Source organism: Humulus lupulus, chromosome 5 (assembly GCF_963169125.1).
Source record: "Humulus lupulus chromosome 5, drHumLupu1.1, whole genome shotgun sequence".
Lineage (NCBI taxonomy): Eukaryota > Viridiplantae > Streptophyta > Magnoliopsida > Rosales > Cannabaceae > Humulus > Humulus lupulus.
The window spans coordinates 226,780,069-226,794,574 of record NC_084797.1 but is presented as its reverse complement, the minus strand read 5'-3'; the positions used below and the strand labels follow the sequence as shown (position 1 = coordinate 226,794,574).

The 14,506-nt window shown below is 31.2% G+C and overlaps 1 protein-coding gene across 2 annotated transcripts; it reads right to left on the bottom strand.

The window, feature by feature from the left end:
• Positions 1–2,727: 2,727 nt before the first annotated feature.
• On the bottom strand, positions 2,728–5,901 carry LOC133778284 (uncharacterized). Of its 2 annotated transcripts, XM_062218164.1 has the most exons (5): positions 5,347–5,901; positions 4,565–4,801; positions 4,252–4,469; positions 3,736–3,778; positions 3,289–3,334 (listed from the first exon to the last, which is right to left on the bottom strand). In XM_062218164.1, the coding sequence occupies exons 1-4, from the start codon at positions 5,617–5,619 to the stop codon at positions 3,772–3,774; spliced, it is 735 nt and encodes a 244-aa protein (XP_062074148.1). In that variant the 5' UTR covers positions 5,620–5,901; the 3' UTR covers positions 3,289–3,334; positions 3,736–3,771. The 2 variants fall into 2 exon arrangements, with proteins under 2 accessions (XP_062074147.1, XP_062074148.1); XM_062218163.1 differs by lacking the exon at positions 3,736–3,778 and having other exon boundaries at positions 2,728–3,334; positions 5,347–5,895.
• Between the last annotated feature and the right edge of the window lie 8,605 nt (positions 5,902–14,506).

The window sequence follows — 14,506 nt, the reverse complement described above, 5'->3', positions numbered from 1 at the left end:
CCCAAAACAAAAGTTTCTATCCTGGTCATTTTGACATACCCTAATGAGTGAATCAAAGAACTCATATAACATAAACATGAGTTCATAGTAACTTCAGGATTAAGATCTATTTGTATATGATCATCAGTTGATATATTTAATTAATACTTCAAAACGGTATTTAATTAAGTATTAATAAACATATCTGGTCCAGTTATATATATATTCTCTAATATATAAAGTACATCCATTAAAGTGTCCTACTACACTAGTGATCCGGATCTAGATCACATGTATTAAATACTAGTGGACCGTACTTGCAGTAATTAATCTAAATATTCCATAACATTATTTTATTACGAACTATTCAAGTTCATTTATCTCAAACATAATCCTCCCGTACTAATACGTGGTTGAGATCACATATATGAACTTAGGAATTTTTATGATATTTACTTAATATTATCATAGAATAATATAGTCCATAAAATATATGCATAACAAATTCAATTTATTTATTTATTTATAAAAACAATGTCTACTACATATGTTTTCAAGACACAATTTCCAACAGCCTTGATATGCCCTTGAGAGCTTGATTGCAAGCGTTTATAGCTCGAGATTGATGAGGTACTTTGCCTTCAGACTATAGGGACTCTTTGAGCTTATTTGCTTTCAAGCTTAGTGATGGTCTTAAGTTGGTATTCCAAGGTTGGTGAGGCCCTCTGAATCATCTCCTTAGTTTTTAGGGAGTATTGCACACATTTCATGGTCTTGGAAGGGGTCAAACCTGTGCATTTGGCTTCAGGGGGCCTTGAGCTCACCCCTCAAGTCGTCCCCTAGGGTGAGTGAGCCCCTGAGGTCCTGGGGAGTGTGAGCTTGGTTCTCATATCTCCTCTATCTCTTCAAAACACTTCTTAGGCGTTTGCGTCTTGTTTAACTTCTCTTGTCATTTTTACATGCTCATAGTTATAGTTTTTTGTTGCCAATAAATTTGATATATTCACATGTATGGAAATAATTGATATTCTCGGTTACCACCACTTAATTTAATAAGACTAGCTAACATTAAATTATCAATATTAATAATTTATACGTAAGTTGACAATTATTTTGATTCAATTTTTTATTTTATGTATTTACTAAATGTGCGGTTTATTGACAAGGCCAAAGGATGAGTGTAGTACTGGTATATGTAGATGTGTGCATCTCTAGTCACTATCTTCTTCACCCACATAACATAATGTCTATTTATTGATTAGAAATCTCTCTCTATATATAATATATATATGTGTAAATGTATATAAATAAAGTAAAGGAAGGATGACAAGACAAAAGCTTGGGAAACTTTGTGAACATTGGAAATTATAACTTCTAAGGAACAAAAAATGTATGATGCAAGTATATATAAATATCTGTGTGCTTTCTTCAAATGAAAGTCATTTGCTTTAGTAGAATAATACAAAACTGCCAGTTTTGTTTTTTAAAAAATAATCTGACAAAGATGTTCCAACCAAAAAAAAAAGTCACTCTATTCTTTTCTTTTTCCCTCTTTGGGTAGAGTGCTCGAGGTGTTCTTTTTTATTAAAAAATAAAATAAAAAATCAATATGAACTTTAAAACAAAATAAAAGACTAATACTCTCTCAACAAATTCTTTAATCAATAACATCAATGTATAAACATGTTAAGCAAGTTACTTGAGTAGCATTATAATTAATGTTCCAAAATCTCAAAGCTACAAGAGATATATGGTACAATGATTATGTCAAGAAATAACTATATATATATATATAAATTCCAACAAAGGACAATAATGTATCCCCAAAAGTACATAGTGTTAGGAAGCATTGAAGAGCCAAAAATGTACACCAATGTTAATATTAATGCATGACAGATATGAAATAAAGTTTAAGATATTTTTTTCCCTCAATTGTTTTTTCATCCTGTCTCAATTTTTTTTTTCATCCTCAATGTTCTCCTTGAAGAATTATATAATTTTTGTAACAAATTCTAGAGAAAAAAAATTGAAAATACCAATAGATTGTAAGATGAAGAAAAATATTTACTATATTTTCCATTGTATTCATAAACTCTTATTCAATATTACATGGATCCATTTATTGCTTCTTTCAATGCGGGCTTATCCATAACACCAACCCATTGATACAACTGCCTAAAAGTATTCTCAAATATTTATTCTTATTATTATAATTATTTTTAAAGTAGAAGTACCAAGAGACAAATTGGTTTTATAGTTGCAGAGAATCTCTTATTTATTTAATTATTTTTAATTTGAATAGAAAAAAATAATTATGTTAGTTTAGATAATCAGAACATGGAGAGACCCAGTAGAGATTCCTCTGCAGAAGTAGAAATCCAATGATTTTGGATACAAAATTCAATCACTAGTACATAAAATAATCATACATTGCACACTAATACATAAATATTATAATGATAATAATCATACATTATGATAAAGCTTTTGTATAAAGTCAACAGCTCAACTTGGACCAAAAAGTACATGAGCGTGTGCAGTGCACTGAGATTTCTGATTTTGTCTCTTTCATTGGCCCTTGGCTCATTTATAGAATACAACTACTCACACACCGACCAAAACCACTTGAAGATAACACTCAAAGCTAAGTGGTTCAATTCAACCCTCTACTACAATTCAGTTAGCCCTCCCTCATGTAGCTCGGTCCAAAAATCTTCCTCATTATCAAATCATGTAGTAATCTTACAATAAAATCAACAACCATTTATATTCACAGTCAAGAATGAAGCCAAAGTCAATTCAATTCCTTCAAAAAAAGGAGTAAGATTTCAATCATATACAAGTAATAATTGATGAAGAGAGAAAAGGGTTGGATTGGGAGGGCATGGGGACCAAATAGATACCAAAGACAGATAGCTAGAGAAGCAAAGAAGACATAATAAAGTGGTGACATATTTCAATCATGTCAAAACTGTCTGGTTTCCTCCTCCGTCTGTCTGTCCTTTCCTCAATGTTTTATATATACAATCATTAGAATAAAGTAACCCCTGTTTGTCATGGATGAAGTTGTTTAATAATGAAACTTCATCTCTCTTTGCGCCATGCCCGTTAAGAGAGACATTGGTCAGGTTCGTGTATAACAGATGGTTTTCCTATAGCCGAAAAAAAAAGAGCTTATTGCACGAGTAAATCATCTTCTTTCTGTAGATCATTCAGCTTTCTTTTAGCATACACAGTGAAGAAAGTTGTGGTAGCTGCAGCAGCACAAAAGCCTAAAGCAGTAAAGATTATTTGTGGTGCTGAAAGGCCATGGTGATCATTTGAAGCATCTGCCAAAGTTCGTATTAGGATCCCACTGCAATGAAACAAGAATGAAGATTTTCTGATCAGAAACATTTAAAACACATTTCATTGGTTCAAGGAAATTGAAGATAAAATCATACGTTTAAGAAATGCAATCCACAAAAACACATAAAAGCATATGTATACTATTGTGTTCTATGTAGTTCCCAAACTTAGCTCACAAGTCAACTATCATAACATATATGAATGAAAAAAATGACCATGTAGCCGCTCGTATAGGTATAAGATCATATTGGTTCAACCATAATTTTAATATGAGAAGTATTTAGAATTCTCTTTTCTTAGTAACCAAAGGCGTAAGCATTAGATTCAGGTGCAGAGAACTGTGCTTGAAATCATAAGCACCCATGTCAAATAGCAACTAAGGCAGAAGAAATGAGGAAGGAAAGAAACCTAATCAGATCAAGTGCGAGCAACCCACTTCCAGCATTAGTTTCTGCAGTGATTAAGCACAGCATATTTCACATCTAATTTTAACAGGCCAACCGTATAAATAGTCTTAAATTGGAGGCAGAGCACAGAGGTTATACTAAAGGCAAAACGACAAAATATTCTTTTAAAATATATAAGAATCCCTGGCCTATGAGAACTCAATTGTACGAGAAGAGATCCTAAACACTTATTTAATCCAGCATTAATGCATGTAATGTTAAAAAAATGGTCAACGATGGCATCTACAAAAAGCAATGTCCAACCTATCTGCAAATAAAATATGTGTAACATGATAAGTTTGTCCACACGAAATGTGTTTAACAGATATATGGACTTCGGATATTGTTGTCATAATTCATGAATGATGAACTAATTTTATATGCAAAACTTTAATCACACGCAAAATCACATATAGATGATGTCTACGCAATCACAAACACAGAGGGAGCTTGAAGCGTAAAGGCCAAGTTATCATACGTATAGATGGTAACAAAAATTTCAGGCACCATTCCAACCAACGATCCAAGGAGATATGGACCATATTTAACATTTGATGCCACTGCACAGTAATTATAGATGATGTACGGAAATGGAGAAACCCTGATCAATGCTACAGCTTGAAACTGATGAAACCAATTCCCTTCACCAGCTGATCTTAGAATTGAAGCTTTCTTTGGATACTTTTCCAACCAACCCTACAGAATTTATAAAGAAACAAGAAAGTTACATAAAGACGATGCCAAAGAGAGAGCAGAGTATGAACAAGAGAGAATCAACACAAGGAACACACCTGAAGCTTATGATGGAAAAGAGAACCAATAAAAAATGGAAGAGATATGCCCACAGCTGATGCTGATATGATAAGTAAAAACCCAAAGCCATAACCAAAAGTCATTCCAGCTGCCCACATTGATGGTGTAGACGGTAGAAGTAGGCTAGGAAAAATGGCAACAGAAGCAAAAACTAAAACTGCAAGAACTGGACCACTGAATGTCGTTGCCTCCCAATTTACAAGAGGAATGATCTCCTACAAATGAAAAAAGTAGTGTCATTAGAAATGAAAACTACATACTTAGCAGGAATGCAACCTTTCTCACCAAGATATAAATATATATATATATATATATGTCAGTTGGTGACAGAAACAATAACTCGAAAAACCCAAAATAAGTCAGCATTGAAAACGCTCTAAAGTAACCGCTAAAGCACCCAATTTTCTATAATAAAGCACAAATACTACTGGGTACCATACAAAAACTTTAATTGTCAATCAAAGAGAGAAAATTATAAACTAACACAGAGCACTTCGAGCTTTCTTCTCTATGGTGATCATCAACAATCAATTTAAACATCACATAAGGCGCATCCATCCCGACATTATAAACCAAACCATAAGAAAATCAAGGAACTTATATAATCTAAATAAAGCTATGCAAATTAACTTCGTTACAAAATATATATATAAAAAAAAAAGATGATCGAAAGAGAAAAAGAAAGGGGTAGTTCCTAAATTTCAAGATTGAAAAAAAAAATCTCAATCCAATAATTACTCAATTACACACAAAAACCAACCTTATCCATCAAATAGGGACCGACCCATTTGATACAAACCGCTGTTAACAAAACCACGCATGCAATCAACACAATCAAACGAGCCCAAAACCACCAAGGCTTTCTTTTTACAGCAGAAGATTCTTCCAACGAGCCATCCAACTCCTCCGTCGGCACACATTCTCCCGGTCCAGTCTTCAATTTCACATAACCCCCATTTTCAACATCGCCCTCAAATCTGATCCCCAGCACCGGTACCACCTCGTCTCTACTATCTTCCTCATAATAAGTCATGGAAACCCCCAACACAATCAACAGCACAGAAGCCCCTTTGTTCCCTCCGGTATGTAGAAAAATAAATAATTTTAATAAGGTACAATTTCTTCTCTAATGTAAATCTCGAATCAGTGGATCAAAGCCCTAAACAAAAAGCCTAGGATCGTAAGAAACTTTAGAGAATGAGAACCGGAGAGAATCAAAGGAACTCTAGGGAGGTTTTCAAAGCATTTGGACAACAAAATGGGAAAGAAAGAACCTTTTAGACAGAAGAAGAAGAAGGGCACTATAGCAAATATTGATACAAATATTGAAAGAAGTGTAATTATAGAAAAATATTCTGAAAATAGCAGAGGCTTTGCTTTACGAAACTGCCACATGAAACGGCGTCGTTTTTGGTGCAAAACGCGTGTCGCTGAGGAGTATTTAGCTAAAGTGCCGAGTTTTCCATAACGGTTATATTAGTGACTCTTGCTTTTAAGCATATTCATTGGTTTGTCGTGGCTTCACCGTCACGGTAGTTACGTGGGCCCCACAATGTTTTGGGCTTGGGCCTGATATTTTTTTAATTGTGGGCCCTACCAGATATTTTGGGCCGACCTGATGTAGTGGGGACTGGGGAGATCAGCACTGAGTTCACTCGCTCACAATTTTCCTATAAGAGCCGGGTCGAAGACACGTGGAATTATGAATAGTAAGTTGGCATATTGTGGTTGCGACACGTGGGTTTGGGTGGCAAAAAGAAAAGAAAAACTAGTGGTTTCAAATAAGTATATACAGCTAGAGGCAGAGCATTTTGAGTTGGACCATATTGTTAAAGTTTGAAGATAAGGCATAGAAGTTTGAGTCAATTTTTTTAATATATAAGATCGTAATTAATTAATATTATTCCCTTTTTAAATGAATTAAGAAGAGAAAACATACAGCTTGTAATTTTGGTTTCAGATTAATTAAAAAATATATATTTTATTCTTATCAAATTATGAGTAAGAAAGTGGCACGAAGTTGCTAGTAATTTAAAAATCATGTCCTTTTCTGTTGTTGGAGAAAAATAAAAATTAAAAAAAGCCTCTGGACCCCAATAAAAAATTATTGTTCATTGATTTTTTTTTTTGTGCTTGGTAACATGATTATTGAAAGAAAACAAATCATATGTTTAATGTAAAAATCATATGTTTACGACAAATTTATAATAAATTATTAATTCTTTCACTTTTGAAATTTATTGTAGATTTTAAATATTTCTCTTTAATTTATATACCGAATATATTTAATTTTATTAAGTTTTTTTTATGCAATAATTTTTATTAAGTTAGATTTATAAAGTTATCTTGCAACTACTACAAATATATTTTATTTCTTTTTGGTACAAACAAACGAATAATAGGAAAAATTCATTTCACTTTTGTCATTTTATGCCATCTTGAGTACTGATATTATACCTTTTAAAATTGACAATATTTTAATAAAATAACAAGTGCAACTTAATATCAAAATCAAGATAGCTTATTATTGATATTCTTGAATCACTTGCCACATACGAATAGTAACAAAAACGACATTTATGGTAAACGATACAAACTCATGAAAACGACAACGTACACGTGTATTAACTTAGTTCTCTTCATGTAAACCTTTTTCATCATAGCATCCTTTGAAGAATCGTAGCAAAAAAATAATAATGAAGAGTAATATAAAATCATAAATTTTTGTTTCAAATATGATATATATATATATATATATATACGTATCAATATGAAAAATAAGTAAAAAAAAAATTACGGTACTCTAGAAGGTTGTACATAAATCACTAGTTGTCAGTAAATAATCTGAAATATTACATTTAAGTCACAAATTATTTTTTTTAAAAAAATAATTTTGTAGTTTTTTTTTTAAATCTTAAATAAAAAATTAATAAATATATTTAGAGAGAGAAAAATCTTTTAAAAATTTGTAATAAATAATGAGATAAAAAGTAATGTGAAAGAAAAAATGATGAAAAATAAGGAGAGATAAAGTAAATAGAGAAATTTTGAGGAAGAAAAATTGAGAACAACTAAAAATAACTTTTTGTTGTTATCAAAATTTTCTGTTTTTTGTAACTTGGTTTTTAAAAATTGTTTTCTGAAAATAATGTCAAACACCCCTACTTGTTTTCAGAAAACAGTTTTTAGGTTTTAAACTGAATTAAACTTTAGTTTAATTAAAATTAAATAATTTTTTATGTTAGAACTTTCAAATTATTTTTTATTTTTAAAACATACTTTAAATCAATTTTCAATGTTACAAACATATATTTTTAGGCTTTTATTAAAGGGAAATTTGAGCTTTTATGCTTAATGATGGGTTCTAAGTTTAAATACTACTAGGCATTTAAATCATTTTAGAAAAATGACAATTCTTTTGACAATATCAAAAATACCCTTCCCATAATTTTTCTCATCCACCTCTTCTTCTCTCTTCCCTCTCTTTCACCCTCAACCCATTCCTCTCAACTCTCTTTCTAGAAAAAAAATTCATAAGTAAGGTAAAATATAAGAAAACTCAATGTAACGACAAGTATTCCTCACTTAGGACACTAAAATACTACATTTCGTACAGATCTAGGCATGATTTTTGGGTTTTTTTTTGCGATTTTTTTCAGATCTGAAACTTTGAAATCTGCAAAAAATTGACGTGGTTCAATGATACTCGATGCCAGCTCGATGGGGCCTTCAAAATCAGGATTTTCATGAAAAAATCGATGTTGTTCAATGGTGGTTCGATACTGGTTCGATGCGATTCTTGCAAGATATGTAATTTTTCACTCGGGTGTCCGTTAGGGGTAATTTGTTTTTTTGATTTTGGGTATTTTTTCAAGATCTACACGTTTGAGATATGTATATACACATTTGCGAAATGCAAATCTTGAAAAAAAAAATACAAAATGCAAAACATACCTCATGTTCAAGATATGTTTTGGTATGTTTTCAAGTTCTAAACTTTGAAAATGTGTATGTGAACATCTAAAACATGTAGATCTCAAAAAAATACCCAAAATCAAAAAACAAATCACCCCAAACGGACACCCGAGCGAAAAATTATGTATTTTACAAGAATTACATCGAACCACCATTGAGCAACCATCGAACCACCATCGAACAACGTTGATTTTTTCATGAAAATCTTGATTTTGAAGGCCCCATCGAGTTGGCATCGAACACCATTGAGCAACCATCGAGTTGGGCATGATTTTTGAGTTATTTTTCAGATCTAAAACTCTAAAATCTGTAGAAAATTAACTTTGCATGATTGTTGCTCGATGGTGCTCGATAATAGCTCGATGGGGCCTTCAAAATTAAGATTTTCATGAAAAAAAATGACGTTGTTTGATGGTTGCTCGATGGAATTCCCATAAGAGACATAATTTTTCACTCGGGTGTCCGTTTGGGGTGATTTTTTTTTAATTTTTGGTATATTTTTTAGATCTACACGTTTTAGATGTTCACATACATATTTTCAAAGTTTAGAATTTGAAAACATACCAAAACATATCTTGAACATGAGGTATGCTTTGTATTTTGCATTTTTTTTCTTCAAGATTTATATTTCTCAAATGTGTATATACACATCTCAAATGCGTAGATCTTGGAAAAATGCCAAAAATTAAATTTTTTTTACCTCAAACGGACACTTGAGTGAAAAATTACGTATCTTGCAAGAATCGCATCGAACACCATCGAACCTCCATCGAGCAACATCGATTTTGTTATGAAAATCTTGATTTTGAAGGCCCCATCGAGCTGGCATCAAGCACCATCGAACCACGTCGATTTTATACAAATTTCAAAGTTTCAGATTTAAAAAAAAAATCGCAAAAAAAAAAAAAAAACTCAAAAATCATGTCCAGATTTGTTCGAAATACACTATTTTAGTGCCCTAAGTGAGGAATACTTGCCATTACATTGATTTCTCTTATATTTTACCTTGCCCGTGGATTTTTTTTTCAAGAGAAAGAGTTGAGAGGAATGGGTTGAGGGAGAGAGATGGAAGAGAGAAGAGGAAGTGGATGGGAAAAATTATGGAATGGCTATTTTGGGTATTGTAAAAAGAGTTGGCAGTTTTTTTGAAATAATTAGTAGGTCTAGCATTTTTTTTTATTTGGTGTCTTACCTCATTAAGCATAAAAACTCAAATTTCTCTTATTAAATAATTAAAATTGATATAAAATTGGTGCGAAATGTAGCTTTTGCAACAACAAAATAAATCACTTAGTGACTTAAGTACAACATTTCAAATTACTTACTAACTTCTATCATAAAAAAAGTACTTAGTGACTTAAGTGCAACATTTTAGAAGACTTACTGATTTTTGCTACAAAAAAAAATTAGTGACTTAAGTACAACTTTATAGACTATTTTAGTAACTTAAGTGCAATCTTTTAGACTATTTAATAATTTTCACCACAAATTTCTAAATAAAAAATAAAAAAAAATTCTCAATAAGACTCAATTATTATTTTAAGTGATTGAATGAATAATCTTCCCAACATGTTTCGAAGTATTCATAAATCTCAAACCTTCAATTTACACCATTGTCAATTTTCCTCGACTAATATTTCAAAATATAGAATAATAACAAGTCATTAATAAAAAAACAAAAATAAAAATCCACTTAATTTTCAATAATATGTCATTTAAATTGTTTCTTATACTTATCCATTATCTTCATCTCTTTCCTTATACATTATTAATACTAGGTGCAAGCAATGTACATTGCATATTGGTTTAGTTTTATTTAAAAAAATATATTAAATAAATTTATTAAGTTTTGATAATTGTCATATAAATTTTAAATAAATAACCAATATTATATATATAAAGAAGGGTAAATATCATTTTGGATCATTTGTTTTGTAAAAATTACCGATTGGACTCTATGTTTTGTTAAATGACAATTTGAACCATACATTTTGCAAAATAGAAGGCTAATATCTACACTCTCAATAATTACATCCAAGTCTATAGAACATAAAAAAGCAGGATGCCCATGATGTGTATGTGTGGGATGAGCGAAATTCTCGTTGAATTTGATTTTTCCATTAGAAGGGGCTCGAACGGGGCTCGTACATGTTCGGCAGTACCTTCGGTGAGTACTCCACCGGTATGAAAAGTTCTTAATGTTAGTTAAGTGCCTGGTTCCCCAATACTCCTCTGGTGAAGAAAAAAGTATCATGGACCAGATTTTTGTCAAACTTTTTTAAATTATGGCCAAAATACCCTCAATTTTTTAAATTAATTAAAAGTAAATTTTATAATAAAAAAACAAATTAAATTAATTTTAAAATAAAGAAAACAATTAAAATATATTAAAAACTAAAACAAAATTAAAATTAAACCCAAACCCAACTCCTTCTCTCTTCCCGTAACCCTTAATTTCTAATCTTACCCCAACCCTAAATCTCCAATTTTCATCTTGCTCTTCTTCTTCTTCTTCTTGTAGGCTAGGTGACGAACTCACAAGCGACGGGCTCACGGCAGAAGGTTGCGCGATGGGTTCACAGGCGGAATGAGGGTTGGGAGACGGACCTTCTTCTTCATTTCCTCTTGTGCAGACGAATCTATTAGGCGAAGAAGGTTGATCGAGCTTTTCTTAGTCATTAGTCGGAACCCATGGTGAAGCTCCATCCCTTCCAACAACAGAATCGAATCTGAGATTAGGCGGAGATGAATGGAGGCGCAGTCCCTTCCAACGCCGGAATTGAATCCGGGTTCCTACCCAGATCTACGACGGAGCTTTAGCTTCATTGTTGGATGAGGAACTTCTGTCTCATACCCAGATTTGTGACAGATCTTGGGTTTGTTGTTGAGGGATGAGCTTCATTCTCGAATGAGCTTTGGTCTGTTACTCAGATCAGCGACCGTGTAATAACCAATGTTATTATTTTTCTTATATCTCCTTAATTATGGCCTTAGATTATTTTATGCTATAGTTTATAACTTGAGTGATGGAATTAGAAAGATTGCTTTATAATATTTTATTTTAAGATATGATTTTATGACTTAGTAAATAATTATAATGTGGGTATTTATAATTATTATGATTAAATATTTATGGAGGTTATTTATTTTATGGAAAATAGAAGCTTATGATTAAATTAGTATATAGTTTTCTTTAAGGAAATAAGAAATTATAAAATGTGTCACATGTTATTTGGTGATAGATATAGTGTACATGTGACATCAGTTTAAGTCCCACTTATTTGAATTTACTAGGCTTGGCCGAAATACCCTATAGTTTAAGCTAGGTGAATTCATGAATAAATAAATAAGTGACAAAGCTTACATTGAAGAACCAAGTCTTACTTGGTTAAAGAACAAGCTAGGCAACGTGGGAAGCTTAGAAATAGACAAAGATGGACTAGTTTTCAACTTAAAGAACTAGGTGTCAATCCAAGCTTACTAAAGGCAGATTAGAAGACTAAGTAAATGATAGTTGAAGCTTGTTGGAGTGTTTTGAATTTGAAAACACTTAGGTGTAAGCATGGGAGACTATGTAGAGAAACTAGTAAGGATTTTGACTACATATTGTTGAATGTGAGATGTATGGGTTTAAAAGAGTATTTGTAGCAAATTGAATAGGTAAAATGGTGGATGGCCGAAACTACATAGGGAGAGGGAAGTTTAATTTTGAAAAATTGTTGAATAGGTGTGGAGAGAAATAAGGAAGAAGATTGGGGTTGGGAGCCTATAAATAGAGCCTTTCACCTCTTCATTTTTCCACACAAACAAAGCTTCAAAGTGCTCTCCATTTTCGAAAATTCCATCTTCAAAGTTCCATCTTTTTGCTTCATAAAACACCATATAGCCGAAACCACTATAGCATTTATAGTGATCAAAATTCTTTTTCTTCTATTTTTCTATAAAGCCTCAAACACTATTGCCACTATATAGTTGAAATACACCAAGCCTCTCAATTCTTGTTATAGCTAAAATACCCAAATACCAAACTCTAAATATTGTTGTTGAGGATAGAATTTTTTGTGAAGGCTAGGGATTTTGGAAGTCTTGATATTTTGTTCTAGGGTGAAGGTATGACTTTTATGAGGTTTAGATTTTTGAAAGTTTAGTCATTATTATAGTCTATAATTTTAATCTTTTATGTTATATATATAAGGTTTGGGTGATTTTCACTAACAAAGCAATCTCTCTTTTCTTCTATTTTTCCACACTCAAGGTAAGGAAAAATAGATAGATTTAGTTTATGACATTAAGTGATTTATATGACTCTAACATTTTAGGTACAAGGAGATAAGTGTGGCTGGACCTAGTAGTGTTCAAAATTATATGACAGACCTCAGTGATGTCAGTAGGCTCAGATGCCAAAAAACTATATGATGGACCTAAGCGGTGTCTGGGGCTTGATTGCCACCCTTTTATAAGCACTTATTCTTTCTCAAGCATTACTTGTTGTTTAGCTATTATGACCAATAGTGTATGATTATGGCCTAGAATTTTTTATATGATTAGTTATCTTGATAGAATAATGTTGTTACGAAATCTTGTATGAACTTATGATGTTATGTATTGTTATGATTATATGATTTGCTTGTATGCATTTTCCTTACTGGGCTTAGAGGCTCACTCCTTATGATATAATTGTGCAGATCAAGGGAATTAAGGATAGAATGGTCGGTGGAGAGTGAGATCTGAATAGTTGTGGTGGTGTATTCGTGAGGACCATGTAGCTACTGGAAAGATCTAGGGCCTATAATTTTCATTTATGATGCATTTCCTTTAAGTATTTTTATTTCTGTTATTCGAATGTTGCTTATTTAATTTTGTCAAAGACTATATTTTCATTTGTAAAAACTAGGATCCCTTTGCTTTATGTTATTTTTAAATAAAAGAGCAACATTTAAATTTTATGATCCAGCGGTGTGTTCTCGACTTTATTAAGAGAAATTAGGGTGTTACAGACGGAGCACCGCGATTGGAGGAGGGAGGTCGGAGGTGGATGCGGCGATTTGTGCAACTTCACAACAATGGTAGACGAATTTTTAGTTTTTTGAACATATCTCAAACTTGATTTTGAATTTTTGTATATGTTATGTGTATTTTTGTTTGTTGATGATTTTTGTAAGAGGTTGAGATTGTGATTTAAAGTTTTGGATTTGAAAGTTTTTGTTTGTAAATTTGGGTCTCCAAGAATAATAAACTCAATAGCACAAATTTAATATGATTATTTTTGTTAATTTTTAGAAAACTATTTAAGTTAATTTTTTCTTATTTAAAATAGTTTTTTAATTATTTTTTATTTAAAAATAATTTAATTTATTTTTTATTTTAAAATCAAATTTTCATTATTTATTTAATTCATTAATTAATAAAATATGAGGGTATTTTGGTCATATTTAAAAAAAGTTTGACCAAAATCTAGTCCAAGGTACTATTTTGTTTTATTTTGCAAAACTCAGGGTCCAAGTTGTCATTTAACAAAATATAGGGCCTAATTGGTAACTTTTACAAAACACACAATCCAAAATGACATTTATGACATAAGCATATTAAAAGAAAAATTAAACATAAACATTATTTATGGTTTTTTTAAAAAATAAAATAAAATACATGATAACATTTAGATCATAAACTACACGATTTAATGTATAAAACATTCATGATATTATTTAAATCACATATTTATGATTGGGGAAATAACTTGTTCATTCTTGATAGAAAATAAATATTATTCTAATTTCTTATGTAGTTACACAATCATACTATATGTACACACACCACATATATATATTGTATTTATAATGTTTATTGCTATTTAATATGAATATATATTTAGTTAAGTTACATTAAGTAGTAAAAAATACATGCTTTCTTTATAAATATAAATGATAAATTTTTTAATAAAATTT

Excerpts from the sequence above, each read along its gene's own strand:
- LOC133778284 (XM_062218163.1), bottom strand. The coding sequence starts at position 5,619 with ATGACTTATTATGAGGAAGATAGTAGAGACGAGGTGGTACCGGTGCTG. Across the intron at positions 4,470-4,564 it reads TTTTCCATCATAAGCTTCAG|GGTTGGTTGGAAAAGTATCC; the intron begins GTGTGTTCCTTG and ends TAAATTCTGTAG. Across the intron at positions 3,335-4,251 it reads ATTTTTGTTACCATCTATAC|TGGGATCCTAATACGAACTT; the intron begins GTATGATAACTT and ends GTTTCATTGCAG.